Genomic DNA, 27,458 nt, shown 5'->3' on the forward strand with positions numbered 1-27,458 from the left:
CTTCCGCCCCGCCCTTTCTTCTGGCAAAGCCCCCATCCGGTCCACAGTCGCCCCCAAATTTCCCTCTGCGTGTCTGTGAATGCACTTCCTGTAGTTCAGAATACACTGCAGCATCCATGCTTTTACACCCTTCAGTTTCATTTTCGGTTTTTGCTCGCTAGACAATCTTGTGTGTGAATATGGTTAAGGATAGATGTTGATTAAATCCAGGCCAGGGGAGAATTCTTTTTTTTTTAATAAGGGCAGACAAATTTGTTTTTACTCAGAAAATACTGTGGTTTTCCCTCAAACCCTGTTGTCAAGGCAATGGTTTGTCAATTTGCGATGACTCAAAAGAGCTAATCAGAAAGACTTAGTCAGATTTTTAATCACTCATCGATTGGAGCCCTCCGGGACAAAAATGAATGAAAAAGAGCGTGTACCTGAAATGTGTGTTGCCGTGTCGACCGCAGGTGAGTAGAAGCCCGGCTGGCTCCGTTGGCGAGGGCATCACCAGCCTGCCCGTCAGGATTCCGCTCAGCACCGTGCACCCCTGCAAACTGCCTGTCAGCATCCCCCTCGCCAGTGTGGTGCTGCCCAGCCGAGCCGAGAGACTGGTGCGTCCCTCCTGGCTACCGCTAGCACTTTCCAACTCCTAATATAACACCTACCAGCTACCGCTAGCACCTTCCAACTCCTAATATAACACCTACCAGCTACCGCTAGCACTTTCCAACTCCTAATATAACACCTACCAGCTACCGCTAGCACTTTCCAACTCCTAATATAACACCTACCAGCTACCGCTAGCACCTTCCAACTGCTAATATAACACCTACCAGCTACTGCTAACACCTTCCAACTGCTAATATAACACCTACCAGCTACCGCTAGCACCTTCCAACTGCTAATATAACACCAACCGGCTACCGCTAGCACCTTCCAACTCCTAATATAACACCTACCAGCTACTGCTAACACCTTCCAACTCCTAATATAACACCTACCAGCTACCGCTAGCACCTTCCAACTCCTAATATAACACCTACCAGCTACTGCTAACACCTTCCAACTGCTAATATAACACCTACCAGCTACCGCTAGCACCTTCCAACTGCTAATATAACACCAACCGGCTACCGCTAGCACCTTCCAACTGCTAATATAACACCTACCAGCTACCGCTAGCACCTTCCAACTCCTAATATAACACCTACCAGCTACCGCTAGCACCTTCCAACTCCTAATATAACACCTACCGGCTACCGCTAGCACCTTCCAACTGCTAATATAACACCTACCGGCTACTGCTAGCACCTTCCAACTGCTAATATAACACCTACCGGCTACAGACTGCTGAGATAACACCTACTTAACCTTTTTTGTTTTTGCTTTGCAGAGGAGCACCCCGAGCCCCGTGTCACATGACAAGCTGAACGGTCACATGAACGGCAGGCAGCCTCACACCCCCACCTCAGGTAAAAAACAACCGACACCCCCCCCCCCCCCCCCACTGAGTGTTTAATATCTCATCAGATAATAGTCACATTATTATTATTGTTATTATTATTAGTATTCGTTGTAGTTGTAATGGCAGTTTAAGTGTGATGTTTCATGTGATGACAATGCTCAGTAATCAGTAATTGCTTAAATTAAGAGGTTAGTTTGAACTACAGGCTTTTTTTAACCTGTGGTTCTTTGGTAGATGAGCATCGGTTACACTGACTGTAAATATTCCAGTCTGTGTGATTAAGTGTGTTTTATTGTGGGGGGGGTCTTTGTGTGTCTCTCTGTGCTCCAGGGACAGCAATAGTAAACGGTGCTTCACGCTGCGGGACGGTCCCGCTGGAACAGAGCCCTGGCCCTTCCTCCTCCTCCTCTTCCTCGTCCCCTCGGCCGCACAGCACCCCGCAGACGGGGCTGCGCAGCCCTGCAGCCGGGCCGGGGGGGGCGCTGCAGAACGAGCCCCGCCCCCACCCCCCCGAGGGCGAGGGCCGTCGCCGCTTCTTCATCTCCTCTTCCTCTTCCTCCTCTTCCTCCCCCTCGAGGGGCTCCCGGCGGCAAGCCGACGCGGACGAGGGAGGCCGCGATCGCCACGGCGACCATCACCGGCGCCACGGCCACGGCCATCACCACCACCACCGTCACCATCGCCACGGTCACCATCGGCACGGTCACCATCGCCACCGACGCCACCGCCACCATTCACAGGAAGGGGGGAAGCACAGGAGGAGGAAGCGCAGGTCGTCCGGGCTCCCCCCCACAGAGGGGGGGTCCTCCAAAAAGAGGGCCGTCCCGGGGCTGGGCGGCCACCCCTCCGCCTCCCCCCTCGACATGGGCTCTATGGTGAGCGGCAGAGCCGAGCTGCGCGGGACAGGGTTCGATCGGCTCTCATCTGATTGGCCGTCATTTTCCACCGCGGGGAAAATCTGCCTCTGGCTTCCCCGGTAACACACACAGTCCAGGCGTTGGTTTCCCCGGTAACACACCCAGTCCAGGCGTTGGCTTCCCCGGTAACACACACAGTCCAGGCGTTGGCTTCCCCGGTAACACACACAGTCCAGGCGTTGGCTTCCCCGGTAACACACACAGTCCAGGCGTTGGCGTCCCCGGTAACACACACAGTCCAGGCGTTGGCTTCCCCGGTAACACACACAGTCCAGGCGTTGGCTTCCCCAGTAACACACACAGTCCAGGCGTTGGCTTCCCCAGTAACACACACAGTCCAGGCGTTGGCTTCCCCGGTAACACACACAGTCCAGGCGTTGGTTTCCCCGGTAACACACACAGTCCAGGCGTTGGCTTCCCCGGTAACACACACAGTCCAGGCGTTGGCGTCCCCGGTAACACACACAGTCCAGGCGTTGGCTTCCCCGGTAACACACACAGTCCAGGCGTTGGCTTCCCCGGTAACACACACAGTCCAGGCGTTGGCTTCCCCGGTAACACACACAGTCCAGGCGTTGGCGTCCCCGGTAACACACACAGTCCAGGCGTTGGCTTCCCCGGTAACACACACAGTCCAGGCGTTGGCTTCCCCGGTAACACACACAGTCCAGGCGTTGGCTTCCCCGGTAACACACACAGTCCAGGCGTTGGCTTCCCCGGTAACACACACAGTCCAGGCGTTGGCTTGCCCGGTAACACACACAGTCCAGGCGTTGGCTTGCCCGGTAACACACACAGTCCAGGCGTTGGCTTCCCCGGTAACACACACAGTCCAGGCGTTGGCTTCCCCGGTAACACACACAGTCCAGGCGTTGGCTTCCCCGGTAACACACACAGTCCAGGCGTGAGTGCTGACAGGTGTTTCAGGGCAACTCGTCTGTGAAAGCTGGTTACCTCACTGGGTCCGGCGTGTGGCTCTAGCGCGCTCAGGGGCCAGTGTGGCCTGCTGGTCATGTACATGTCCGCTTGCCCGCTCTGAGCAGGCAGTTTACTGAAGTCCCCAACAGACCTGGCTAAAGTCGAGCCTTTCAGAATTCAGAGTACTGACCAAACCTAGAATAGAGTAGAATAGAAAGCTGTAGGTGTTAATATGCGTCGATTTAGGTTCTTAATCCTTAGTTTTTCTTTCTGAAGTTGTTGCTGTGTTTTAAGAGTGTAGTGGTGTGTGGGGAGGGCTGGGTGCGTAGGCCTGAGGCTGTAGGGCGAGGGCTGGGTGCGTAGGCCTGAGGCTGTAGGGCGAGGGCTGGGTGCGTAGGCCTGAGGCTGGGTGCGTAGGCCTGAGGCTGGGTGCGTAGGCCTGAGGCTGCAGGGCGAGGGCTGGGTGCGTAGGCCTGAGGCTGGTGGTTGAGCTGCGTTCCTCTGCAGGTGTGTAACCAGCGTCTCCGTCGCCCGCAGGTGAGCAACATCAGCCAGCCGCTGGAGATCGAGGCCATCTCGTCCCCGGAGCCCAGCACGCCTGGCGGCCCCCGCGGCCCCCACCACGGGCACGACCTGGACCAGCCACCCGTGCTGAAGCGAGAGCGCCCCCTGGAGGTGAACGGGCGTGGGCGCGACTCCTCCCCCGCCAGCTCTGACAGCGCGGGACCCAGGGACCGCCCCCGCACGCGGTACGCCCCGCTCCGCCATCCCATCCCGCCCCGTCCCGCCTGCCGTACGGGTTTCTCCACACGCCTGGCGTCGGGGTTTCTCCACACGCGTGCCGTACGGTTTCTCCACACGCGTGCCGTACGGTTTCTCCACACGCCTGCCGTACGGGTTTCTCCACACGCGTGCCGTACGGTTTCTCCACACGCGTGCCGTACGGGTTTCTCCACACGCCTGGCGTAGGGGTTTCTCCACACGCCTGGCGTACGGGTTTCTGCACACGCCTGCCGTACGGGTTTCTCCACACGCGTGCCGTACGGGTTTCTCCACACGCGTGCCGTACGGGTTTCTCCACACGCGTACCGTACGGGTTTCTCCACACGCGTACCGTACGGGTTTCTCCACACGCCCGGCGTACGGGTTTCTGCACACGCCTGGCGTACGGGTTTCTGCACACGCGTGCCGTACGGGTTTCTCCACACGCGTACCGTACGGGTTTCTCCACACGCGAGCCGTACGGGTTTCTGCACACGCGTGCCGTACGGGTTTCTGCACACGCGTGCCGTACGGGTTTCTCCGCACGCCTGCCGTACGGGTTTCTCCGCACGCCTGCCGTACGGGTTTCTCCGCACGCCTGCCGTACGGGTTTCTCCACACGTGTGCAGCGTTGTTGAGAAAAGCGGTTTTGTGTTTCAGGCCCGAGAGGCTCTTTCCCTCGGACAACAGAGACGGTCTGTCAGCAGCCAATCAGAAGGGTGAGCAACACGGCTGTCACTCAGCCTTTTACCTCTGTGGAGTATCTGTTTGTGCTCTTCCCCAAATATTAACTCTTCACATATCTGCAGAATATGCTCTTAATACACTGTGTATTTGAATTTTTTGTGGGAAAAGCGGTTTTCTGTTATAATTGCCCATACAGTATTGTATGCATTTCTTATGCTGAATACTGTGTCACTTCTAAAGGCGCTTGGTTGTGGATGTGCCACACATTCGTAAATCAGGAGTCATCTGTTCGCAAAACTCTGAATGGTCTGTCAGGATTGCACAGATGTGCTGTGATCTCTCAATCCGTCCTTTTTCTGTATCAACGTGTCCGTTCTGTCCGTCTTAGGTGGGGCTTCGCTCGGCAGGAAGTCCAGCGGCCTTATGGGAAATGAAGTCCTGGCTTCGTCCTCGTCGTCTTCCTCCGGCAAGTGGAAGTCCACCTTCTCCCCGATCACGGACCCCAAGCAGCCCCCGCCCGACCTGAGACGGGGGGCGTCGCCCTTCGGGGCGGGGGGCAGAGAGGGGGGCGGAGATTCTGACTCTGATGACGGACCGCGGCGGAGACGAGGGGCGGAAAGCGGGGCGGAGTCTCCGTTTGACGCTGCGGGACCCTCCCAGCTCAAACGCAGCCCCCTCCTCCCGGCCCAGGACCCGGGGGGGCCCGAGCCGCAGAACCCCAGAGGGAGGGGCGGGAATGGCGGTCAGAACCCCTTTGGGGGCGGCGGCGCCCCCGGCAGGAACGCGGAAGCCTCTGCGCCGTCGGCCGGGCCCTACCCGGGCGGGCCGCCCCCTCCTGCGGGGGCTTCTGTCCTTCAGCCTCGTTTCGGGGGTCAGACGGCCGCGCCCGCGCCGGGAGCCCCGCGAATGGTGAACGGGCACACGGCCCACGGCACCGCCCCGACCTCCGGGCCTGCGGGGGGCGCTGCAGGAGGTGAGCTCCGGCCTTTCTGACCCCAGGCGCGCGCTCCGCGTCTGCAGTGCAGTGAGTCTCGGCCCGCCTGCCGCGTTAGGCGCGTCGCTGGGGGCGGCGTTGGGCACGCTGTGTGGCGCGTCGCTGGGGGCGGCGTTCGGCACGCTGTGTGGCGCGTCGCTGGGGGCGGTGTTCGGCACGCTGTGTGGCGCGTCACTGGGGGCGGCGTTCGGCACGCTGTGTGGCGCGTCGCTGGGGGCGGCGTTCGGCACGCTGTGTTGCGCGTCGCTGGGGGCGGCGTTCGGCACGCTGTGTGGCGCGTCGCTGGGGGCGGCGTTCGGCCCGCTGTGTGGCGCGTCGCTGGGGGCGGTGTTCGGCACGCTGTGTGGCGCGTTGGCTCCATGTACGGTCGCGCATTCTGCGGACCATAGACGGCCGGGCACTAGGACGGCTCCCTGAGGAATGAGGATGACTAGTGTAGGTAAAACAGGTTGTGCCAGATGTGCACTTCCCAGCGTGCCTTGCCTCCCTAAGACCACACCCCCCCGCCCCCCACCCCCCACCCCACCCCCCCCGGGCCAAGTGCACATCTGGCACAACCTGTTTTACCTGCAGTAGTCGGAGGCTGTTGTTCTGCATTAGGCCTCCAGTTAATTACAGGTGAGAAAGGTACAGGAAGTACGATAGTCATATCCTTTTTTAAGGAGGGAAACCCCCTGCAGTTTTCCCCAGTTGGTCTCATTTCTATGAAGCCAGTTGCTAATTTCCCAACTCCAGACAACCAATGTTGCTGACCATGCAGTTTGATGTTGATACATGTCAGTATTCAGCCAATGAGGAGCTGCTCAGGTTAATTCAGCCAATGAGGAGCTGCTCAGGTTAATCCTGCAGATGTGTTCATGTGCAGGGTTAGGGTTCGGGTGCATGGGGGGTCTCTGTAGCTCCTGGGCTGTGCAGGGTTAGGGTTAGGGTGCATGGGGGGTCTCTGTAGCTCCTGGGCTGTGCAGGGTTAGGGTTAGGGTGCATGGGGGGTCTCTGTAGCTCCTGGGCTGTGCAGGGTTAGGGTTCGGGTGCATGGGGGGTCTGTAGCTCCTGGGCTGTGCAGGGCAAGCGCGTGTTTCACTCACAGAGGAACGCAGGCTGTGCTTTCTGCAGCGGCTGTGCTAACCCACTGAAGCTCTGAACTCCTGGGAGGAATGCATCTGTGCTCGCTCTCGCTCTCGCTCTCTCTCTCTCTCTCTCTCTCGCTCTCGCTCTCTCTCTCTATCTTTATCTCTCTTCCTCTCTTTCTGCTCTCTCCCTCTCTCTCTCCGTCTCTCTTTCTCCCCCCCTCTGTCTCTTTCTCTCCCACTCTCTCTCTGTGCACTGTGTGGGTCTGGCTTGCTTGCTGTGCCGAATTTTGCTGAGCCCCTCAATCTCTCTTTCCTTCCTGCTCCACTCCTCCCCTCCCTCTCTCTCTTACCCCCCCCCCCCCCCGGCCCCCCCGTCTCTGCCCTGTATCTGCAGGATTTTCCCGCCACGCTGTGACTCCGCCCACTTTTCGCCAGGCTGGGATAGCCCCCCCGGGGGGTGCAGTGCTCCGCCCCTCTCCTCTCAGCTTCTCCCCGCCCTCGCACCCCCAGCTCCAGCGCAGCGAGCCCCGCCCCCTCCCCCCACCCAGCCCCGCCCACCAGGACCGCGCCCACTCCGTCCTGCGCTGCCCTTCGCCCCCCGTCCTGTCCCTGCCCCCGCTCCCCCCGCTGCTCACCGCCTCCCCGCCCCAGCCCCTCCTCTCCCGCTCTGACTCCGCCTCCCCGGCACCCCTCCCTCACCAGGCCCAGAGGAGACCTTCCTCCCTCTCCCTCTCCTCCTCCTCTTCCTCTGCTTCCGCTGCTCCTGGTGCTCCTCCTTCTTCTACCCGCAGCTCCCTCCCGCCACGCCCCCCCGCCCGGCCCACGCCCCAGGCCACGCCCCCTCTGCCTCCATTCAGTGCCCAGGGCGATGGGTGGGGGGGTTCTTACACCTCCGCCCCGCAGCCCCCCTCTGTCCGGCCCAGATAGGACCGGGGCGGGGGGTGGGGGAGGGGGAGAGAGGGGAGTGGAGAGAAAGCCGTAGGACTATGGAGGTGGGGGGGGGGGGGGGGCACGTCTGCTCAACGTTGTCTGAGGAAAAGGTGAGTTTAAATTTGACTACGTAAAACTGGCCAATCAGAGCATCTGTCTGTAAAACTGGCCAGTCAGAGCGTATTTATGTAAAATTGGCCAATCAGAGCATCTGGACATCTGCCTTCATGACTTTGCATAAAACTCTCTTGGGGACGCACAGTAACCCACCTTCTTGTGTCCCTCCTCCCTGACAAAAGGTAACTAAAGCCATCTACCTCAACCCAACCCAGCCCAACCCAACCCAACCGATGCAACGGACAACCCTGCACCAAGGGGAGGGGCCTATTCTGGTGCTCAGACGTTTGGAGATCGCCCCCTGCTGTCAACAGGGGTACAAAGCACAAAGAGTTGTCCTGTCCACAACCTCTCTCTAGGAGGGATGACTTCAACCCCTGTGTGTGTGTGTGTGTGTGTGTGTGTGTGTGTGTGTTAGGGGTGCGAAAGTTACCGGGGTGGACTCTGACTGTTACCCCGCGCAAATTTAACAGTGAGCCAGAGTCTGAACAGGAACCCTCCATACCAGCGTCAATATGGGTAGGGGGAAATGAACATGTACTGCATTTTCACATTTGTGCATTCATTTGTGTATATTTACATGTATATATTTGTATATATGTGTGTTTTGTGAAGTGTGTGTGTGTGAGAATATATATATTTATACGTTTGTGTATGTGTGTGTTTGGAGTTGTTGTTTGGAATATCCATTTCTAATCATGTATTTGGATTTGCGAGTCTATTTTGTTGAGTCTGTACATTGTGTGTGGGTGTGGGTCTGTATGTGTAACTGGATGTGATGAATTGTGCAGCTACATCCTGCTTGTGTCCACAGTCTCTGTCGCTAGTCGCTAGCTTACACGATCTCTTAAAAATTACTTGATGGTTTAAAATCAGCTAAATCCCAACTGTTTTTGTTCCGTTGTGAGCCGCAGATTATGTTTTGCAAATGATTTCTGGCTCATGTTTAAAGGACGTAAGGGAATCATGAATTAAAAGCTTTATTACGATAAACGGACACAGACCGAGCTGAAATGAAACCAGACCAACTGAGCAGATGTGTCTGTGCTGTCATATCAGGGACTGCATGACTATAACTGACAGACATGGGGTCTCAACCACTTTGATTAAGCCAGCTATGGCTAGCAGTTGTCAGGGCAACATGCTCCTTTGATTGGCGTTAGTTCTCTTGTAGTACTGTGCAGACTGTTGTTTACGAAATAGTCACTGGCTCTCCTGTGTGTGGCCTGTAAGGTGTAAAATAGTCACTGGCTCTCCTGTAGTACTGTGTGGCCTGTAGGGTGTGGAATAGTCGCTGGCTCTCCTGTAGTACTGTGTGTGGCCTGTAGGCTGTGGAATAGTCGCTGGCTCTCCTGTAGTACTGTGTGTGGCCTGTAGGCTGTGGAATAGTCGCTGGCTCTCCTGTAGTACTGTGTGTGGCCTGTAGGCTGTGGAATAGTCCTGCTTTTGAGGGAGTGTTTCAGAGCAGCAATTGCTACATTTAAATTACATTGAAATGTAGACAGACAAGACTGAGCGAGCGGTCGGCTGTGGTGTTGGACAGTTGCCAGACTCCTCACCCTCTTTGGGATGTTATCTGTGGTCAGGCAGACATCGCAGGGCCCACAGAATAACCCCCCCTCCATTAAATGGTGCTATTAAAATACATCTCTTATTTTAAATTTGTGAAATGCTACTGCCTCAGGAAGTCAGTGGCTTTGTGTTTGCACGGCTGTGGGGTTTGAAGCAGCCGGCGATGAATGATTAACTCTGCGCACTTTCCGTGTTGCAGACTCTCTGCCCCATTGGATCTCCCAGCTGATGGGGTTTCGCCCGCAGACACTTTAACGTTTAGCCCGCGGGCGGCCGGCAGTAGCGGCAGCCGCGGGCGATCGAGCCCCTGCTTTTCCCTTAATCGCTCATCATTGGCTGGTTTCGGTTGACCCTCCAGTGGGTACATGCCCAGCGTGCTTCAGTGAACACTCCCAGCATGCCTCTTGTTTTTTTGTCCCGTGACGATGCCAGAGTTGCGGCTGTGTTGTGTTTTTTTGTCACGGGGCAGAAGCTCACGCAGCTCAAAAGGAGAACCAGTTTCGGCCACTTTTAAAACCTCAGCTGCGGGGGGGGGCAGGGGGGGAGGGGTTTCGATCTTCGTGCAGTCAGCAGACACGGTGTAAAAGCGACCTGTTCCCCCCCCTCCCCCCCGCTTCAAGCGCAGGCAGGCTGGAGTCGGTCAGCCTCGCAGTCAGACGTGTTCAGACACGGCTGGACTGCCTGAGGGGGGAAACGAGGCGGGCGGGGGTGGGGGCGGGGGCGGGGCTCGCTCTGTCCCTTTGCCACACCCCCGCAGAGGGAACACGGACAGCGTCTGGAGGCCTGATTCAGGCTCGCTTGCGGCTTGCTTGCCCAGTTTGGCGCGTGATTCTGATTGGCGGTGCCCCTGGAGACGGTTGCCGTGAAAACAGGCGGGAGCGCTGACTTCACAGAGACGTCTCGTAGGAGGCGAGGGCGAGGGGCAGGGCGAGGGCGAGGGGCAGGGCGAGGGTTAGGGCGAGGGCGAGGGTGTAGCAGTTCGGCATCAGTTTCTTACTTCACATTGACTTGGGTATTTTGTCAGTACGGCACTCAATAAAGATAATGTGGCTGTGGTGCAGAGATGATGATGATGATACACATGGAAGTTCCTCAGTCCGGTTTTATATGTTACCATGCGCTTACTTCAGTAGGCCTTGTGGATTCAAAATGTACGTTGAATGCACAAAAAAAAAAAAAAAGGAATTTTCATTTTTTTACCCCAGATCAAGCTCAGCTTGTATCTGGTGAATCTTTTTCAGAGTCTCTGGTTGATGTCCTTCGGTCGCAGCACAGAAGAGGAGAGTGGGGGGGGGGGTCTCAGATTTAAGGTCACACTCGAGGGGGGGGGGTGTTATCGGTGCTAAGCCCAGTCCCTTCACTTTAAGGCCCTCCTTTCTGCCACCGGTACAGCCAGCCAGTGCTCAGTACGCCCCCCACACGCCGGCCTGCTGGTGCACGTGTCCTGTGTGCTCCTTCAGTCTCGGGCCTGTTTCGCCCTTCCTCTGAAACGTTGGTGTAACAGTAGAGTGGTATAGAATGGTAGTTCTATAGGTTCTCTGTTATTGGGACGGAGTTCTATAGAGTGGTAGTGGTATAGGTAAAGTGGTAGTGGTATTGGTGGCATAGGTAAAGTGGTAGTGGTATTGGTGGCATTGGTATAGACTGCTAGTGGTTTAGAGGTGTGTAGACTGGTATTGGTATAGTGTGGTAGGGGTATTAATATTGAGTTATATAGTCTGGTATTGGTATAGAGCGTTTTGTGGTGGACTGGTATTGGTATAGAGCTTGGTATAGTGGTATTGGTGTAGACCTGTATAGACTGGTATTGGTACAGAGCAGTAGTGCTGTACAGGTATTGGTATAGATGTGCATAGACTAGTATTGGTATAGATCTTGGTATAGTGGTATTGGTATAGACCTGTATAGAGCTTGGTGTAGTGGTATCGGTGTACACCTGTATAGACTGGTATTGGTATAGAGCAGTAGTGGTGTACTGGTATTGGTATAGAGCAGTAGTGGTGTATTGGTATTGGTATAGAGCAGTAGTGGTGTAGTGGTATTGGTATAGAGCAGTAGTGGTGTATTGGTATAGATGTGTGTAGACTGGTATTGGTATAGAGCTTGGTATAGTGGTATCGGTGTAGACCTGTATAGAGCTCGGTATAGTGATATCGGTGTAGACCTGTATAGACTGGTATTGGTAGTAGAGCAGTAGTGGTATAGGTGGTAAACAGTAGTAGTGGTGTGGTATATAAGCAGTGTTGGGGTTTCTGATAACCGCACAGCAGTGGATGCTGCAGTTTGTCCAGGTCTGGGCGGTGCCTGTTGCGGGTGCGGCAGTGAGCACGTCTGCAGTGATGCATCCCTGACGCTTGCAGGGCTCAGCGACGCTCCGGACTTTTCTGTGAGCCCTCAGTCTGCAAAAGCAGACAGTTAATCAGGCTGTTTTTTTTGTGTTTTAGGCTGTTGTGTTTTTTTAAACTGGTGTTCACATCGGTGCTGCTTGTATAAAATACATGACTTGTGTGCAAAGCTTAAAGAAAACAAAAACACCTTCGTACAAAAATCACATCTTATATTTTGTTTTCCCTTGTGCCCAGCTGTTAGCATTTTGTCGCAGTGGCCTGCGCACCATAGAGGTCTCTGATTGTGTGTGGAGGCTGCAGCCTCCGGACAGGAGCTCTGGTGCTGTACCGGTGCATCCTCTGTGGTGCTTTAGGCATTGCAGGGGTGTCGTTATCTTACAGGCATTTAGCATATGCGCTTATTCAGAGCGACTTGCACATCTTTTACCCCCATTTTTTCCCCCCATTTACGTAGTATCTATTTATACAGCTGGATATGTACTGATGCAGTTCTGGTTAAGGACTTTGTTCTGGGGTACTACCTGGGAATCGAACCCGCAACCTCTAGGCAAGGTGACTGTGATGTCAGTCTGAGGAGAGACTAGGAGCCTTGGTGCTCTGGATCAGGGGCTCCCCCCCCCCCCCCCCCCGACTTTTGGCGCTTTTATCCAGCACCCACTACAGGCTGTGATACGGTGGCTATTTAACACGCCGGGGATGATGTCATAAGCACAGTGTGCACTTTTCTGTCTCTTCATCGTCCTCGAATTGAAAGGAATGCGTTTGCTTGCAAACAGAGAAGCAGAGCAGTGCATTGTGGGGGCACAGAGAGTGTGTCACGTCTCGCCCAATTAATGCTCATGGAGTGATTTGAATTTCTCTTTGAGACACTATACGTGTGTGTGTGTGTATATACAGGATATATATGTTGTGTGTGTGTGTGCGTGAGTGTGCGTGAGTGTGTGCGCGCGTGTCTGCGTCTATTGGTTTTTAGGATGTATCCATGTTCTCAAAGAGAAGCAAAGCTTTTTGAAGCTTTACAGCCAAAATGCTGTTTTAGAGACTAAAGAATTAAAATAAAAAATGAATAAAAAAGAATAGGTATGGACTCTTCATTTTGCTGAAGCAGTCATTCATATAGGGGCTAGTAGGAAGAGTCCTTTCTTAGATGCACTGGAAGGTCTTTTTAATGTTGTTTATTATGACTGTAAAGATTTACTCTTTGTGTTTGATGTTTGTTGTTGCTGTTGTAAGTTTTTTTTTTTTTACTGATACCAATATTACCAATATCCAGGTAAAGTCCCAATATCCTTAAAGAGCAAGGTGCTTCCCTACACTTTAAACAAGGACAAAGCAGTCATGCAAATGCATGTTGTTGTTTCTCTCGTGCTTAAGAGGGGGGAAAAAATTAATAATGTTGAAATCAAGTATATACAAGTTATACAAAGTTAGGTTTTTTTTATTTTTTATTATTTATCTTTTATTTGCATGTCCGAGACGGGAGTCAGGCAGAGGTCTCCATGGCAACTGTCTCCATGGCTCCTCCTACTGCCGGGTCGGTTTTTTCTGTGTCTGGTTTTACTGGCTTTGCCCTTGAGGTTCATAAGCCAGTCTCACCAAAACTGACCCTACAGGAGCTGGTGAAACGGCAGCTGAACTGGCCGATTCCAGCCTCACAGGACATTCAGTGGCTGTGACGAAGGGTTCCCTTCACACTCTTCATTTTTAGGTGGGCAAATAAATCTTAAGAAACCAGTTTCCTGTGTAAATATTAGCACTAGATGTGGATCGACTTCCACAAGAGAAATGCTGTCCTTTTTGGCCAAATCTGAGTTGTGGTTTCAAGCAGGAATCCCTTTTGTTTTTGCAGGATTCGTTCCTGGATAATATTTGTATATTTATTCTAAAACTGCTGAGTCCCACTGTAAAGCAATTCTTTTTATTTGCATGAACTGTCAGCAGTTTGGTCTTCCTGCAATAGCAACTGTTATTCTTCAGGTTTTAAAAGGTTTTTTTTTTTTTTGGCTTGTTTTTATAACCACAGGTAACGTGTATGTTAACAATGGTGCTTTTTCTGTGAACTTCCTCCTTCTCGACCGTGATTGTGAAATAGAGGCTCGCTGTTGCACAATTATGACTGCATTTGTCTTGAAAAGACGCATTTATTTGACTTTTCCCTTCCCTTTCGTAAACACACACCAACCACCACTTCTAGCGTGTACTGTGAAGATTACTGTTTTTGAGATCTCAGTTTTCACATTTGTGATTGTTCCTACTCCTCAACCCTAACCCTAACCCCCCCTCTCTCCCTTAATCTTTCTGTTCCCTCCGCCCCCCCCCATCCCATTTCCAGTGGTACACAGGTCACTCCTGTTTAGGTTAGACATGCTGTACTTCACTCCTGCTTTTGTGTTAAAATGTAAACACTGTGGACTGAAATTGCATGTTTGTTTTTTTTTTTAAATACATATACTATTTTATATCTGTAGTAATGACAGAGAAGGTTGAGGTGAAATACCAACCAGTAGTTCTGCTGGTTTCATCCCCCCCCCCCCCCGATCAGGGTCTGATTTAAACCTCCAGGTGAGTGTGTGTAATCTCTGGCCAAACAGTGACATTACTGGACTGTCAGGCAGAAGACAGAACCAGCAGCACTACTATCCTTGGGGGCCACACTTGAGTGTCCCTGGCCTGCCTGTTCAAACTGTTTGGGTGGCGATGGAAAAAAATGTACTGTTTCTACACCGGTGCTTCTCTCTGGCAATGCAAACAATATTGTGCGTTTGGTTTAACATGCTTTGGGGGATTTTCCCAGCCTTTCTTGTAATTGCTAATAAAATAATGTTTCTTTGTAATAATGTTTTCTGTTTCTGATCTTATGGACATTACATTGCATTACAGGCATTTGGCAGACGCTCTTATCCAGAGCGACGTACAACAAAGTGTATAACCATAACCAGGAACAAGTGTGTCGAAAACCCTAGAGGGCAGTACCGTACCAAGTGCAGGGAACAACCGCATAGTTCAACTTGGACCCTGAGGGATAAACTGATTAATACTAACACAAACGAGAACAGCAACAACGCAGCCTACGCAAAAATACAAGGGGTATTATAAGACGATATAGACGAGTGCATTAGCTAAGTCACCTACGAAACAGCTACCTAGTTACAACCCTAAGCTTACAGTTCAGAGGACGGACAGCTCACAGGAAAATATATAACCGCAATACCTCAGAGGTTTTAGTTTTGTAGTGCACCCCCCCCCCCCCCAAAAAAAAACAAAACAAAGAAGGGCGCGCACAGAGAGGGGTCCCATTAAAACTCTTTAATAAAAAATAAAACCAGAAGGCCAACAGATTTGATTTTCAGCATTGTCACATTGTACATGCGTAGCTATAATGTCAAGTGTTTCATTTCTGTACAGCAGACGGCTCTCTGAGCAGCCGTCACAAAGGGGTCAAAGTGGTTTCGCTCTTTCAGCTCCTCGGCCGAGTCCTGCAGTCAAGTCACGGTGACTCGGTGGTAAGTGTAGGATACGTGTTGCCAGATTTCTCCTCAGAAAAACCATTTGCATTTTAGGGGATGGCCACCTGACCGGAACATTCTTGCAGAAATGCCAATGCGTGAGAGTTTTGAACTTTTACTTTTAAAAAAAATAATTTTTTTGTTAAAAAGTAAGAAAGAAAAAGACATTTACCTAAACCATTTGTGCAATACTTTTTTGTATATATTCGGCCGTGGCAGATGATCTTACAGAAAAATATACAGTTTCACTAAATTTGATAATCTGCACAAAGACATACAAAAGGTTGTCCGAACAGTTCCTTAACACACACACACAGACAAGAGAAAATTCAATGGAATGATTTTGCATGTGAACTTCAAGCACCGTCTGGATGCATTTCACTGGTCACTGTAGGGTTGCCAGGTGTTGTCAAACCCTCATGCACATATGTAACAATAATGACACCAGTTTATGGACTATACAAAGGAGGGACGAGAGAGATTTTGCCCCTGTTAACAGGGCATGCAAACTCAAATGTGGCTGAAATGCATCTTGACTGAGGAGACCTGTAGAGCACAGGGTATTAAAGTGATTCATCAGAGGGCTTTACCCGTCCCAAACCAAATCCAGCACACGGAACACACACACACCGTTACCTTGGTGCATGGATGGAACATTAAGGACAAGACTTGTGTTACCCTCTTATGTGATGCTGACTTTTCCATATGGGAAAAAAAAAATCTCTAATAATGTCCAGCGAAGTACCTGACCAGCGTTTCCACATCTGTCCAGCTTAGCCCTGTTATGAAGGTGGTGCAGTTGGTTTTACTTGATCGCTGATCTCAACTGGCCGACTCTTTGATAATTCATTATCTGTACGTGCTTTTTTTTATGTTGCAAATAAGTTGCTGAGGTTTGAGTCCGTTAAAGACCTGACAGCTGAAAGGGGTTAATTCAGTATTCATGAAGCCAGCTCAGTCTTAACGAATCGATCGCGCCTAATTATTCCAGGCTCTTAAAAATCTGATTGATCAGTTAATTAAATCTTAAATCATCTTTAATACAAATCTATTTCCAGTTTATTTTAGGGGGCAGTATTCAGCAGAAGTTTGTGCGTGGACGCATTTCACACGCGTGTTTCTGTTAATACAAACAGTGCCGGCCGTGTGTTTGACTGTGACATTTGGAAGATTCAGATCAGATTTGTATTAACACCTCAAACGAACGTTAAGCGATTAAAAACTCCGGTGGGATGAAAGTGGCCTCTCCAGTCTCCCAGTAAAGGGGCTGAAGGAACGTTGCTCTGGGGCGTACTGCAAATCATAAACCCAACCAACTGAAATGCTCCTGGTAAATGACATATCTACACACAGGTAAAGAATGACGTGATCAATTACAACAGCACTGTATTCACTAAACTATTCACTCAAAAAAAAAAAATTTAAAAAAACTAAACGTACAGTAGATTTTGTGTGTGCGCACTTACGCCATATGAACAGGTAATCACTCATGTGACATCGGTAGGGGTGACTGGGATTAAGTCTCTTTAGAAATGGGCGGAAGGGCACAGTTGACCTGGAAGCGCTTCTCGTCTGAAATCCCATACTGCTCTAAAGGATCCTGCCCAGGGGTGAGAGAGACAAGACGGCCGATGAAAAATTAATCGAGAGCTTGGATCAGTCATCGGTGTAACCGCATAGCCTGTCGCCCTGCGCCGGCTGTACCCGTCCTCCTCCTGTCCGGTTACAGAACCGCCGTCATTTGGACGTATCGGCCCGCTCATTGGATACAACGCTAAGCACGCGTAGCTGAGTGGCTGTTCACGCAGGATTGCGTCGGACACGCTTACCCGTTATTAGCCAGCAGGCTAACGCACTGCAAGCTGAGTAGTGAGCGGAAGGAAGTGAACTGTAGAGAGGTCTGTGCGGTAGGCCCCGTGCGAAGGTGAAGCTGGCAGTGCAGCAGCGCACTGGGGTTATAACTGACGTCTGATCACAGTCCGCAATCACTGTGACAACCAACATTATCAATAGCCTAACACTTCAATGCTGCTCCTCGCCTCGCTATCAAGCTAGTTAGCAAGGAAAAATGTGTTTAGCTACAGCTGAGTGCGACATTTCTGCAAAATGAATTGAACCAAATTTAACATGGGTTCATCATGGGTTTTTGATCCTTTGTAGCAGTTCTGCCACATTCCGTTCTACTGCTATTTTATGCCAGGCTGGCCAGTGGAGGATGAGCTTCCCCTCTATAGCCGGGTTCCTCTCCAGATTTCTTTCCACCATTTGAGTTTTTTTTCTCCCCACTGGGAGATTTTACCTTACAGTATGTACTTGCTATTTGGGGGTTCAGGTCTGGTGTTTGCCCTTTTTGCTCAGTTTATTGCCTTGCTACTCTGTAAAGTGTCTTTGTGACAGTCCTCTCTGTAAGAAGCGATGTGCAAATAAAATTGAATTGAATTGAATTGAATCATCTGGCAAGTTAGCTAACTTGCCAGATGATAAAGCCAGCTATGGATCCTTGTTAGCTACCTTCATAGTAGCCTGTGCGAAGCTTTATTAGCCAAGTGAACTAACGTACCGGTAACTTGTATGTACACACGAGCAAAACAATGTGCCCAAGTACGCAATTGTGACAGCCTTCTATCCAATAAGGGGTCAATACGTGCAAATGATGCCTGAGCCGGAAACAGCCGGACTGACACAGGTTTCGCGGGTTCACCGTTCTTGCAGTTACACCGGCAGGGTAAGGGGGAGGGGTTAATGAACGGAGGGGGAGGAGCCACTCACTTTGCCCGTCAGCCGGTGGATTTCCGTGCGGTAGAAGATGAGGTTCTTCCTCATGAACTCGTAACTGTGGGGGGGCAGAGAGAGACACAAGAAAGTCAAACATAAACCACACGTACACATGCACTTGTTAGCTGTGTCAGGACAACACCCAGCAGCACAGCCACTGACACAGACCTTGCTTTGATGATGGATTCTACCCATTCCGAGCACTGCTCCTGGGAGTCACATTCGAACAGGTACTTTCTCTCCGCCTCGTCCAGAAACACTACGATGACAGAAACATTCGTTGGGTGCCCAGCGCCACAAGCACAGAGACACTTATTCGGAGCGAGTGACGGAACAAACAACCAACAACTATGACTTCCACCCATCCCGCCCTGAAAAAAAGCATCCGAGTTTTCTGAGACAAAACAACGTTTGAGCAATTGCAGGACCACGTGATGCACGAGGTGCAGTTAAGTAGTTACTGGTGGCGTGATTCAGCGGTGCGTTGTGGAGTGTCGGAACTCACCAACTGAAAAGGTCTGGTCATCTTCTCTCTCCACCCGACACTGTTCCAACAGCAAGGCCCCTATAGGCTAAGAGGAAAGGACAGGATGTCTTAGCTCGCTATGAGCAGCAGCTGCTGACCGATGCAGCGTCGTCAACGCAATGCCTCCCTCCACCCAGGCCAATATTTAATCAGTCATCAAAACGCCTGTCGCTTACCTCCTCTTCATCGGTGCGGAAATAGAACAGGAAATTAAGCACCAACTTGACCAGTCGCTTCTTCACCACTGATGGGCAAAATAAAAGAGGAACACATCATATGAGACGGAAAGTGAAACGCCAGAAATGTTCAGTGGCTACGTACGTGATGGATTTTATGTCTGTTTCCTCATAACATACTCGGTCATTAGAAAGGCAACAGGCAGGGCGCCTTTCAGTTTACATTGGCACATGACTGTTTGATGACAAAGAGCAAACAAACAGCGAGTACAAACTGTCGCTAGCTTGTGCAAAGATATATGCCGTTGAAAAACCAGGCGAGCCACCTGCCTGGCATCGGAATAGTCAAGAGTGCCAGGCGAGAAATAAATTAGTGGATACATACCGTCGCCTTTCTTCGGTCCTCTCATCCCCAGCTCCGCCGCTCGGTCTGAGTGCTGGCGGCTTAAAAAGACCAATTCCTTCTCGTTAAACCGCATCGCGACACCTCGCACTACAAGCCGCCTGGCATACTGGTCAATACAGTCCCTTTGTGATTCGTATATAAACAAAAAAAAATGCCAAGCTGTCTTCTTTTTCCCCCAGTCAAATTCACTGCGCCTCTCTATTAGTGTCTGTTGTTAATATCGATTATAGCTATATAGTACTCAACAAAGGCACGAACTTGCAAGACCCCTCTTTTTCCCTTCGGCTGAATCGTCCTATTGGTATTCAAAAATATATTTAAAAATAAATACCTATGATAATACTACCTATTTCTATTCATTATGTCGCTCGACGGCTAATGCTAACTTGTTACGCATGTCTCAAACGGCCAAGGAAGCTTGTCCGGTCCGGGTCGAAGTTTCCCCACACCCCTGCCAAACTAACAGGGCACTCCCTCTGATGCGATATCGCTCGGAAGCTCAGCGAGGAATCAGGGGCGGAAGTTTGTGTGTCCGCCGCCATGTTAGGGGGGTAAAAGGCATTGATATTTTTCCTGGACAAAGTCAGTTGTGGTGCAGGTGCTAAAGTTCAGTTTCCGATTTTTGCATAAACGACTCCGTTCAGATTACCGTTGCTATAAACGGTCCTGCATCAGTATTTGGGGGGCTCTATCGACTGCGGGGAGGAAGCGAGAGAACCTGTCAATCGCGATTCCTAAATTTGTGGGGTAACATACTAATTCTGAAATGTGGTTCAGAGAATGTCAGCTTTCACTCACCTATTTATAACCCAGAAAACCAGTTCCTAATCACGATTAATAGTATGGTGGAAATAAACAACAGGACATCTGCAATTATTCGTCCAAAACAACGCGTGTCAGTTATGATTATGATTAAGACATGTCGAGTGAGAGGCAAAGAGCTTCGCACACTGCATTGAAAAAAGTGTCAATAAAGTTTTCAAGCACCTGCAGGAAGTGTGCGTTGCCACGCATGCGCAAATGATTTTACTGCAAATGTGAGGTCGGCGTTGTGCTGTCGTTCAGTTCTTTGGTAAGATTATTTTCATTTCATGTGATACAATCTTCAATGTGTTATGCTTTCGCGATTCTCTTAGCTGTGTATAATGGAATTACCAAGTTTATTTCAAGTAACTGCAGAAATAAAATGTAGGACAGGATATGCCGCCATCAATTGTTTGTTAGCGATTTGAATTGGCTAACGTTAGCCAACTAGCCAAGTCCAATGAAAACCGATTGGCTAACTAGCTAGCTTGATGGACTTTCAAATAACTGTAATTATTTAAAATCCCTTTAGTTTCTCACATGATATGTATACTTAGGAAGACGGTTCTACAAAGAAGCACGATGAAACCAATTTAACTCATTTAGTTAACTTGTTAATGTCGACTGCAGCTTCATAAAAAAAATTGTCTGAGTTTCATGGAAAATCGTTTTCTCTATATCGTTCATTTGATAAGTTCCTTAACCTCAGTCCTTGGTCCTCCGCAGTTTTACACGTCGCTTTGAGTCCTCAACGGTCTGCGGTTTCTGCGGCGCCATTGAAACCGGACCTCTCGGTCGGCAACCATGGATTTCCAACACCGGGCCGGGGGAAAGACGGGGAGCGGCGGGGTCGCCTCAGCCTCGGAGAGCAACCGGGACCGGAGGGAGCGGCTGCGGCAGCTCGCTTTGGAAACCATCGATATCAACAAGGACCCGTATTTTATGAAGAATCATTTGGGGTCGTATGAGTGTAAACTGTGCCTCACCCTCCACAATAATGAGGTACTGAAACTATTGCGCGCCTGCTTCAAACTATCATTTAATAAGTGGCAACTCTTTGTTGGATTTTATTGTGTCTGCATCACTTGATTCACCCAATTCTCTTCCAGGGAAGCTATTTGGCTCACACGCAAGGAAAGAAGCATCAGACTAATTTGTAAGTAAACTCCACAGGATGTTTTTTTGCCATAACTATGGCAGTGCACCGTATTTTGATTAGTAGCGAAAGGTGGCTTCTCTGAAGTAGGTCATTTAACACTTCTGCAAGAGGGACCACTCTTTTTTGTGTGCCCTTTTAGGAGTGACATTTGTGTACTCCAGAAAGACATTTCATTATGTGGTGTAGAATATTCAGGCAGTATTTCCCTGATCTTGAAATGTGACTTGTGATGTCAATACAAGGGAATAATTAGTGTTATTGGGCTGAAAAGGTAGTCCAGTTGCTGCCTACACAAACTTATTAACTTGGCGAAATGCATGAAGACTAATGTGACTCATTCTGATTGGCTGTTTGATACTGGACTATTGGCATTGTAATAGGGTCTCTGTGAGTGTCTCATTCCGATTGGCTGTTTGGTACTGGACTATTGGCATTGTAGTAGGGCCTGTGTGAATGAATCTCTCTGATTGGCTGCCTGGTTGTGTATGCGCTGACCTCAGAGCTCGGAGAGCTGCCAAAGAGGCGAAGGAGGCCCCCGCCCAGCCGGCCCCAGAGAAGGTGAAGGTTGAGGTGAAGAAGTTTGTGAAGATCGGCCGGCCCGGATACAAAGGTACGAGAAACGTTCCGTCGATTCGACCACAGGGTCGGGGTTTTAGGCTCGGAATCCAAACGGCATTCGGGGGCACGTTCGCTGGCCTCGGCTAGGAAAGGTCTCGGCCTGCGAGAGCCATGATCAGCTCGTTGCCACGGCAGCTGTGGGTAAGGCTGTGTGTTCTTTTTCCGCAGTGACCAAACAGAGAGATCCTGAGACGGGTCAACAGAGCCTTCTGTTCCAGGTGAGGTGAAACACACAAAGCCCGATTCTCAAAAAGCGCCTAGAATTGGCAACATTAAGCAGCATTGTAATTAATGATCTTGAATGGAATAAGTTTTACTTATAAATTGCATTGTAATTATTCCAAATGTATTATTGTTATTACTGTTATTTGATTTCTCGGACCATATTTACGATAAATGGTGTACTGCACATTGTACTCTCTGTCTGTCCATTCATAAATCCCGATGTTTACTGAAATCATTCAGTCAATGATGTAGCTGGTTGAAATCATACCTGTTACCGTGGGGACCGTGCTCGTTACCGTGGGAATCATACCTGTTACCGTGGGAACCGTGCTCGTTACCGTGGGAATCATGCCTGTTGCTGTGGGAATTGTGCCCGTTACAGTGGGAGCCAGCTCCAGTCCCCCGCGCGTGTGTGCGTGCCTGTGTGCGTGCCTGTGTGCGTGCCTGTGTGTGTGCCTGTGTGTGTGTGCGCGCGCGCGTTCTGTTTTGTGCGTGCTGACGCTCCTCCCGCCCCTCAGATCGATTACCCGGAGATCGCGGAAGGCATCGGGCCGCGGCACCGCTTCATGTCCGCGTACGAGCAGCGCATCGAGCCGCCCGACCGCCGCTGGCAGTACCTGCTGCTGGCCGCCGAGCCGTACGAAACCATCGCCTTCAAGGTGTGTGTGTGTGTGTGTGTGTGTGTGTGTGTGTGTGTGTGTGTGTGTGTGTGTGTGTGTGTGTGTGTGTGTGTGTGTGTGTGTGTGTGTGTGTGTGTGTGTGTGTGTGTGCGTGTGTGTGTGTGTGCGTGTGTGCGCGTGCGTGTGTGCGCGTGTGTATGTGTGTGTGCGCCTGTGTGCGTGTGTATGTGTGTGTGTGTGTGTGTGTGTGCGCCTGTGTGTGTGTGCGTGCGTGTGTGCGCGTGTGTATGTGTGTGTGCGTGCGTGTGTGCGCGTGTGTATGTGTGTGTGCGCCTGTGTGTGCGTGTGTGTGTGTGTTTGTTTCTGTGTGTGCGTGTGTGTGTGTGTGCGCCTGTGTGTGTGTGTGTGTGTGTGTGTGTGTGAGAGTGTGTGAGTGAGTGTGTGTGTGTGTGTTTGTTTCTGTGCGTGTGTGTGTATGTGTGTGTGTGCGTGTGTGTGTGACTGTCTGTCTGTCTGCCTGTCTCGTCCTGATTGGTGAGTGAAGTGAACATGTGAAGTGACTGCTGTGTAATACACTGGTGCAGCAGCAGAGCTGGTCGTGACGACGCTGAAGTGGCTGACTGTTTGAGCGTTCAGCTGAATTCAGGATGGTGAGGCAGTGGCACAGTGTTAATTTACCCAGCTGGGTCTGTGTCCAGGTTCATGATGTCTGTGTTAATAGTTTGTTTTGTTTTGCTCGTACCCGGTCTCTTAATCTGCTGTTTCTGTGGTATCCCCCCGCGCCACCGGCAGGTTCCCAGCAGAGAGATCGATAAAGGCGAGAGCCGCTTCTGGACCCACTGGAATAAGGAGACCAAGCAGGTAAAAAAAAAAACAAAACGCGCTCAGACCCACAGCATCCTGCACACGCTGCTGTTTCTTTATTATTTGCACCAGTCGTCATCGTCCTTTTTACCGCATCAGATGGCTTTGCCTGTCGTCTCGCCCGCTGGTTGTTTTGGTCAGTTTTTGTTGTGACGTTTATTTGTTTGTAGAATTGCGTCCAGTTTTAGTGCAGTTTTTTTTGTTTGCTTTTGCTGGGGGTTCGAGTCTGATCCGCCGTGCGTTGGTGACTGCGGGGTTTCTGGTTCTCTGTTCGCCCTCGTCTTACCCTCACTGTGGCTGTGCAAGTGACCGTGGGAAAAGGAGTACTAAATGAATGTGTGGAAAGTTTGAATTTAAAATGAGGTTCGCTGACTGGGTTCCTGTCCTCTGTACCCCCCCCCACCTCCAGTTCTTCCTGCAGTTCCACTTTAAGATGGAGAAAGCCCTCCCTGCCCCCAGCGGCCCCGTGCCCCCCATGGGGGTGAAGCGGCCCCCTCCCCTGATGAGCGGGATCGGCCCCAGACCACCCAACGAGCCCATGCCCCCCCCACCACCCGGCGGGATGCACATGCCCCCCTTACCCCCCGGCGCTCCTGGCCCTCCCCAGATGCCCCCGCAGATGCCCCCCGCCCCAGGCATGCCCCCTCCTGGATCCATGCCCCCTATGATGAGGCCCCCCTTGCCCACGGAAGGGCCCGGAGGAATGCCCCCACCCCCGCCAAACAACTGATCTCCCCCCCCCCCCACGCAATTTTCCTTCCCATCTTGGCCTTGGCCTCCTAGTTGTGGTGGCTGTCATGTTTAAAAATTCAACTGTAGAAGCCATTTTAAATATTCCCAAATTTTCAATTTTCCATGTAAAGAAAAAGCTGGAGCCCTCTAACTTTGAAAAGATTTGTACTTTGTACTATTTGTGAAGTTTTGTTTTTTTTTTTGTGGAAATGAATGGGTTATAGGTTGTAGAGGTGAGGAGTGGTGCCCCCTGGTGGTTCTATTACAGTAGTACACTTTAGCTTCTGCAGTCAGCCTACCTGTACAGCCAACTGGTCACCTCAGGATTGTTTTTTATAAATAAATACAAGAGGAAAATGACATGGCGTTCAGTATTTTGAGTCTTTTACACCCCCTTGTGTTTTGTCTTGGAACTGACATGTAAGTCCTTGTGAAAACCTTAAAATGTTAGTTTTTCTGCAAGTGCAGAGGTAGACAAGCTCACATACAGTTCTTATAAATTTAAAGGGCTTTTATTTTATTATTCAAACATCTTTTGGAATTTGAGCAATGGGAAGTAAAAGGTCAAAGACATCCTCTACAGACATTTTCACAAATACACACAGACTGGTCAGGCGCGTTCTCTCCAACGCGAGCTCAATAATCCCGTTACTCGACCAAAGCGTGCGTTCTAAAGGGGAGGAAAATTGCCTCCATGAATGAAATGTAATGTGCCGAGATTTTGTTTCACTGTGACAGCTAGTGATCCAATGTTAAAGCTACAGTTCTACTTCAGGGTTTTCACAAAATCACTCAGTTGTTAAATTACATTTCAATAACAGGAAAAAAAGTACAGCACACAGCAGCTTATAAGACACCATTACTTTTTATCTTAAGATAACGAGGGGCGCGATGGGGGGGGGGGGGGGGGGTTTGGGTAATTTTTCCACTAAAGCTTTTCAGGATTGGTTGGTTTTATGCCTCAGATTGTATGGCGTCTCTTAATGGGTTGTTTTTGTATTGAAAGTTGCTACATGCAGACAGAACATGTATTTGTGTACCTCTGATATTCTGTGTGAATTCCTACAGACTAATCATTCCAGTACAATCTAAGCACTCTTTTTTTTTTTTTCCCTCTATTTTTAATCATTACAATTGAACCTCGTAGTTAAGCGAAGACGGACATGTGACAGACCACCTGACTCGCAGATTCCTCAGTGAGGATGGTTTCCTCAGGGGTGGGGGGAATACACACGAGGTTCTACTCACTGAATTTACTTTTTTTGTAGATAGCTACTTGCGTTGATGGCAGTTGGTTGTTACTCTAATCCCTCCTCTTGAACGTGTCATCGTACAGGACCGTTCTATTCGGTGAGCTTGGTGACCTCTGACCCCTTCTGCTTCTCTTGCTTCCCGCTCTTTTTCGGCTTCTTCCTGGGTCTCTCTTCTTCTTCTTCTTCCTCCTCCTCTTCCTCCTCTTTCTCCCACTGCTTCACCGTCTCTCTTTTCTCTTTCCTCCCCTTCCCCATCACTCCCTCCTCTTCCTCCTGCTCTCGCCCTCTCCCCCTCTTCTCCTTCCGTTTCTCTCTCTTCCTCCCTGCGCTCCCCGGTGTCTCCCCGTGTTTGGCCCTCCCCGCCCCCCCACGCACGCCCTTCATCCCCGTCTCCGTCTTCCTCGTGTCTGCGCTTTCTTCTTCCTCATCCTCGTCGTCATCGTCCTCCAGCACCCACCAAAACAAGGTGTCCCATAGAGAGCTCTCGGGCTGGATGGTAAAAGGATATTATTATTAGAATTGGCTCAGAATACGAGCGTCTGCCAAGTGATTGTAATGTAATCCTACTAATATTAATAATAATCACCATAATTCTGTTTGCATGGTGGCCTGTCCTGTATGCACATCAATGTGAAACAATCTTTCACTCCGATTCAATCTAACTTCAATGGGGCCTGGGTACAAATTAAACTGAACTTTAACCATTAAAGTTAGAGCCCCCTTCCCCCCTGCAATTCCATCTTTATGCATCCTTAAGTTCAGCTGCTTCAGCAAGAGAATGAACCTGGAGAGAGACCAGCTGCCTGCAGTAAGGACATGGAAGCGTGGGAAGCGTAGTGAACAGGTGAGGTACCTGCGGAGGGGTCCTGTCCTGCTTCAGGCCAGCGTGCCTCAGAGCGAGGCTGTCCTTCATCCCTCTCCCTCCGTCTTCCTCCACCCTCTCCCCTTCGCCTTCCTCGGCCCTCAGTGCCTTCAGTGCCACTGCGAGGCCAGCCAGAGAGGGACGGTGACGTGAGACGCGACCCCCCCTCACTTTAATACATCCTGCTTTTGTGCTTTAACCCCCTCCCCCCTCCCCCATGCTCTGTTTAAAATGTAACATTTGTACATTGGAATTGGAATATGAGCATTTTAACCTGCTGCCTCAGAACTGCAGGTGAAACTCAGCCTGGGCTAACTCACCTGGGCTTAGATAAGGTATGATTGACACTGCATATGGTGCCTGACAAATCAATGCAGTATGAATCAAAGTCAAATCCTGGGGGGGGGGCGCTGTGTCTGTGGGTCTTTTCATTTGTTCCTGCACTTTTTATTTGAAGTCGTTGATTGGCTAATGAGTCCACACACCTTGCTGATTGAAAGGAAATCACACAAAAAAAAAAAAAAACCAGCAGAGACTGCCGCCCTCCAGGACTGGAGTTTGAGACCTGCTGCTTCTGCGCTCGGACGGTTGGTGTACAGCAGTGGTGTTGTCCAATCGCGTGCCACGGAGGGCTGAGAGTCCCGCCCTCCGTGGCAGGCGATTGGGCGGCGCGGGTCTACAGTTCCTCACCGTGCAGCCTCTGGATCCCGGAGCTGATCAGTAAAATGGTGATGGCCACGAACAGGCAGCGGTTCAGCGTGACGCCCTCCCACGGACTGTCCATCTGGGCCAGGTTCTGGATGGACAGGGCCCGACGTATGGACACTGCAGAACCGGGGGGGAGGTGAGAGAGAGAGTATGGGGGGGGAGAGAGAGAGACAGAGAGAGAGAGAGGTACAATTTAGTCAGGAAAATGGTGAGCATAGCTGGGCTGAATGGCCTGTTCTTGTCGTTATGTTACGTTAGACACAGGCGCCAAACGCACAGCTCAGAACAGACAGCTCTATAAACTACGCTGGTTCGCTTCTGTACTTGAGCACAGTAAAATCTGCAGGATATACTTGCAGTCTGCAGCTGTAAAAGGTGTTCATGCAAGTGTCCAAATGTCATTTAGCTAATTAAATAAGAGCTGATGTTTGCAAAAATCTTGAAATGGATCGGCCATTG

The 27,458-nt window shown here is 50.7% G+C and overlaps 3 protein-coding genes and 1 long non-coding RNA gene across 4 annotated transcripts in view; 3 read left to right on the forward strand and 1 right to left on the reverse strand.

Annotated features, from left to right (window-relative positions):
• The window catches only part of LOC118229550 (histone-lysine N-methyltransferase, H3 lysine-79 specific-like), a gene marked incomplete at its 3' end in the record, with an annotated part of 24,516 nt that extends 17,145 nt beyond the window's left edge, over positions 1-7,371 (forward strand). The window contains exons 22-28 of the mRNA XM_035421589.1: positions 453-596; positions 1,379-1,457; positions 1,781-2,325; positions 3,823-4,034; positions 4,708-4,766; positions 5,123-5,707; positions 7,193-7,371. Of these exons, the coding sequence (XP_035277480.1) occupies positions 453-596; positions 1,379-1,457; positions 1,781-2,325; positions 3,823-4,034; positions 4,708-4,766; positions 5,123-5,707; positions 7,193-7,371 (1,803 nt within the window). The remainder of the gene's footprint in view (positions 1-452; positions 597-1,378; positions 1,458-1,780; positions 2,326-3,822; positions 4,035-4,707; positions 4,767-5,122; positions 5,708-7,192) is intronic.
• Positions 7,372-9,171: 1,800 nt separating this feature from the next.
• LOC118230836 lies at positions 9,172-14,599 on the forward strand. Its single transcript, XR_004765933.1, has 2 exons — positions 9,172-11,431; positions 11,492-14,599. It is a non-coding gene; the product is annotated as an uncharacterized LOC118230836 (long non-coding RNA).
• Positions 14,600-15,056: 457 nt separating this feature from the next.
• plekhj1 (pleckstrin homology domain containing, family J member 1) lies at positions 15,057-19,722 on the reverse strand. The gene is made up of 6 exons (XM_035424220.1): positions 19,134-19,722; positions 18,749-18,816; positions 18,552-18,618; positions 18,215-18,305; positions 18,041-18,104; positions 15,057-16,871 (listed from the first exon to the last, which is right to left on the reverse strand). The coding sequence occupies exons 1-6, from the start codon at positions 19,225-19,227 to the stop codon at positions 16,788-16,790; spliced, it is 468 nt and encodes a 155-aa protein (XP_035280111.1). The 5' UTR covers positions 19,228-19,722; the 3' UTR covers positions 15,057-16,787.
• Positions 19,723-20,079: 357 nt separating this feature from the next.
• sf3a2 (splicing factor 3a, subunit 2) lies at positions 20,080-24,536 on the forward strand. The gene is made up of 8 exons (XM_035424219.1): positions 20,080-20,226; positions 20,685-20,960; positions 21,068-21,114; positions 21,618-21,727; positions 21,904-21,953; positions 22,479-22,619; positions 23,373-23,441; positions 23,854-24,536. The coding sequence occupies exons 2-8, from the start codon at positions 20,763-20,765 to the stop codon at positions 24,172-24,174; spliced, it is 936 nt and encodes a 311-aa protein (XP_035280110.1). The 5' UTR covers positions 20,080-20,226; positions 20,685-20,762; the 3' UTR covers positions 24,175-24,536.
• The last annotated feature ends 2,922 nt before the right edge of the window (positions 24,537-27,458 follow it).

Source organism: Anguilla anguilla, chromosome 6 (assembly GCF_013347855.1).
Source record: "Anguilla anguilla isolate fAngAng1 chromosome 6, fAngAng1.pri, whole genome shotgun sequence".
Taxonomy (NCBI): Eukaryota; Metazoa; Chordata; class Actinopteri; order Anguilliformes; family Anguillidae; genus Anguilla; species Anguilla anguilla.

Coding starts and splice junctions, on each gene's coding strand:
- plekhj1 (XM_035424220.1), bottom strand. CDS start 19,227: ATGCGGTTTAACGAGAAGGAATTGGTCTTTTTAAGCCGCCAGCACTCA. Junction 18,817..19,133: donor AGGACCGAAGAAAGGCGACG/GTATGTATCCAC, acceptor TTTGCCCATCAG/TGGTGAAGAAGCGACTGGTC. Junction 18,306..18,551: donor TGACCAGACCTTTTCAGTTG/GTGAGTTCCGAC, acceptor CTGTCATCGTAG/TGTTTCTGGACGAGGCGGAG.
- sf3a2 (XM_035424219.1), top strand. CDS start 20,763: ATGGATTTCCAACACCGGGCCGGGGGAAAGACGGGGAGCGGCGGGGTC. Junction 21,728..21,903: donor CGGCCGGCCCGGATACAAAG/GTACGAGAAACG, acceptor CTTTTTCCGCAG/TGACCAAACAGAGAGATCCT. Junction 21,954..22,478: donor AACAGAGCCTTCTGTTCCAG/GTGAGGTGAAAC, acceptor CCCGCCCCTCAG/ATCGATTACCCGGAGATCGC.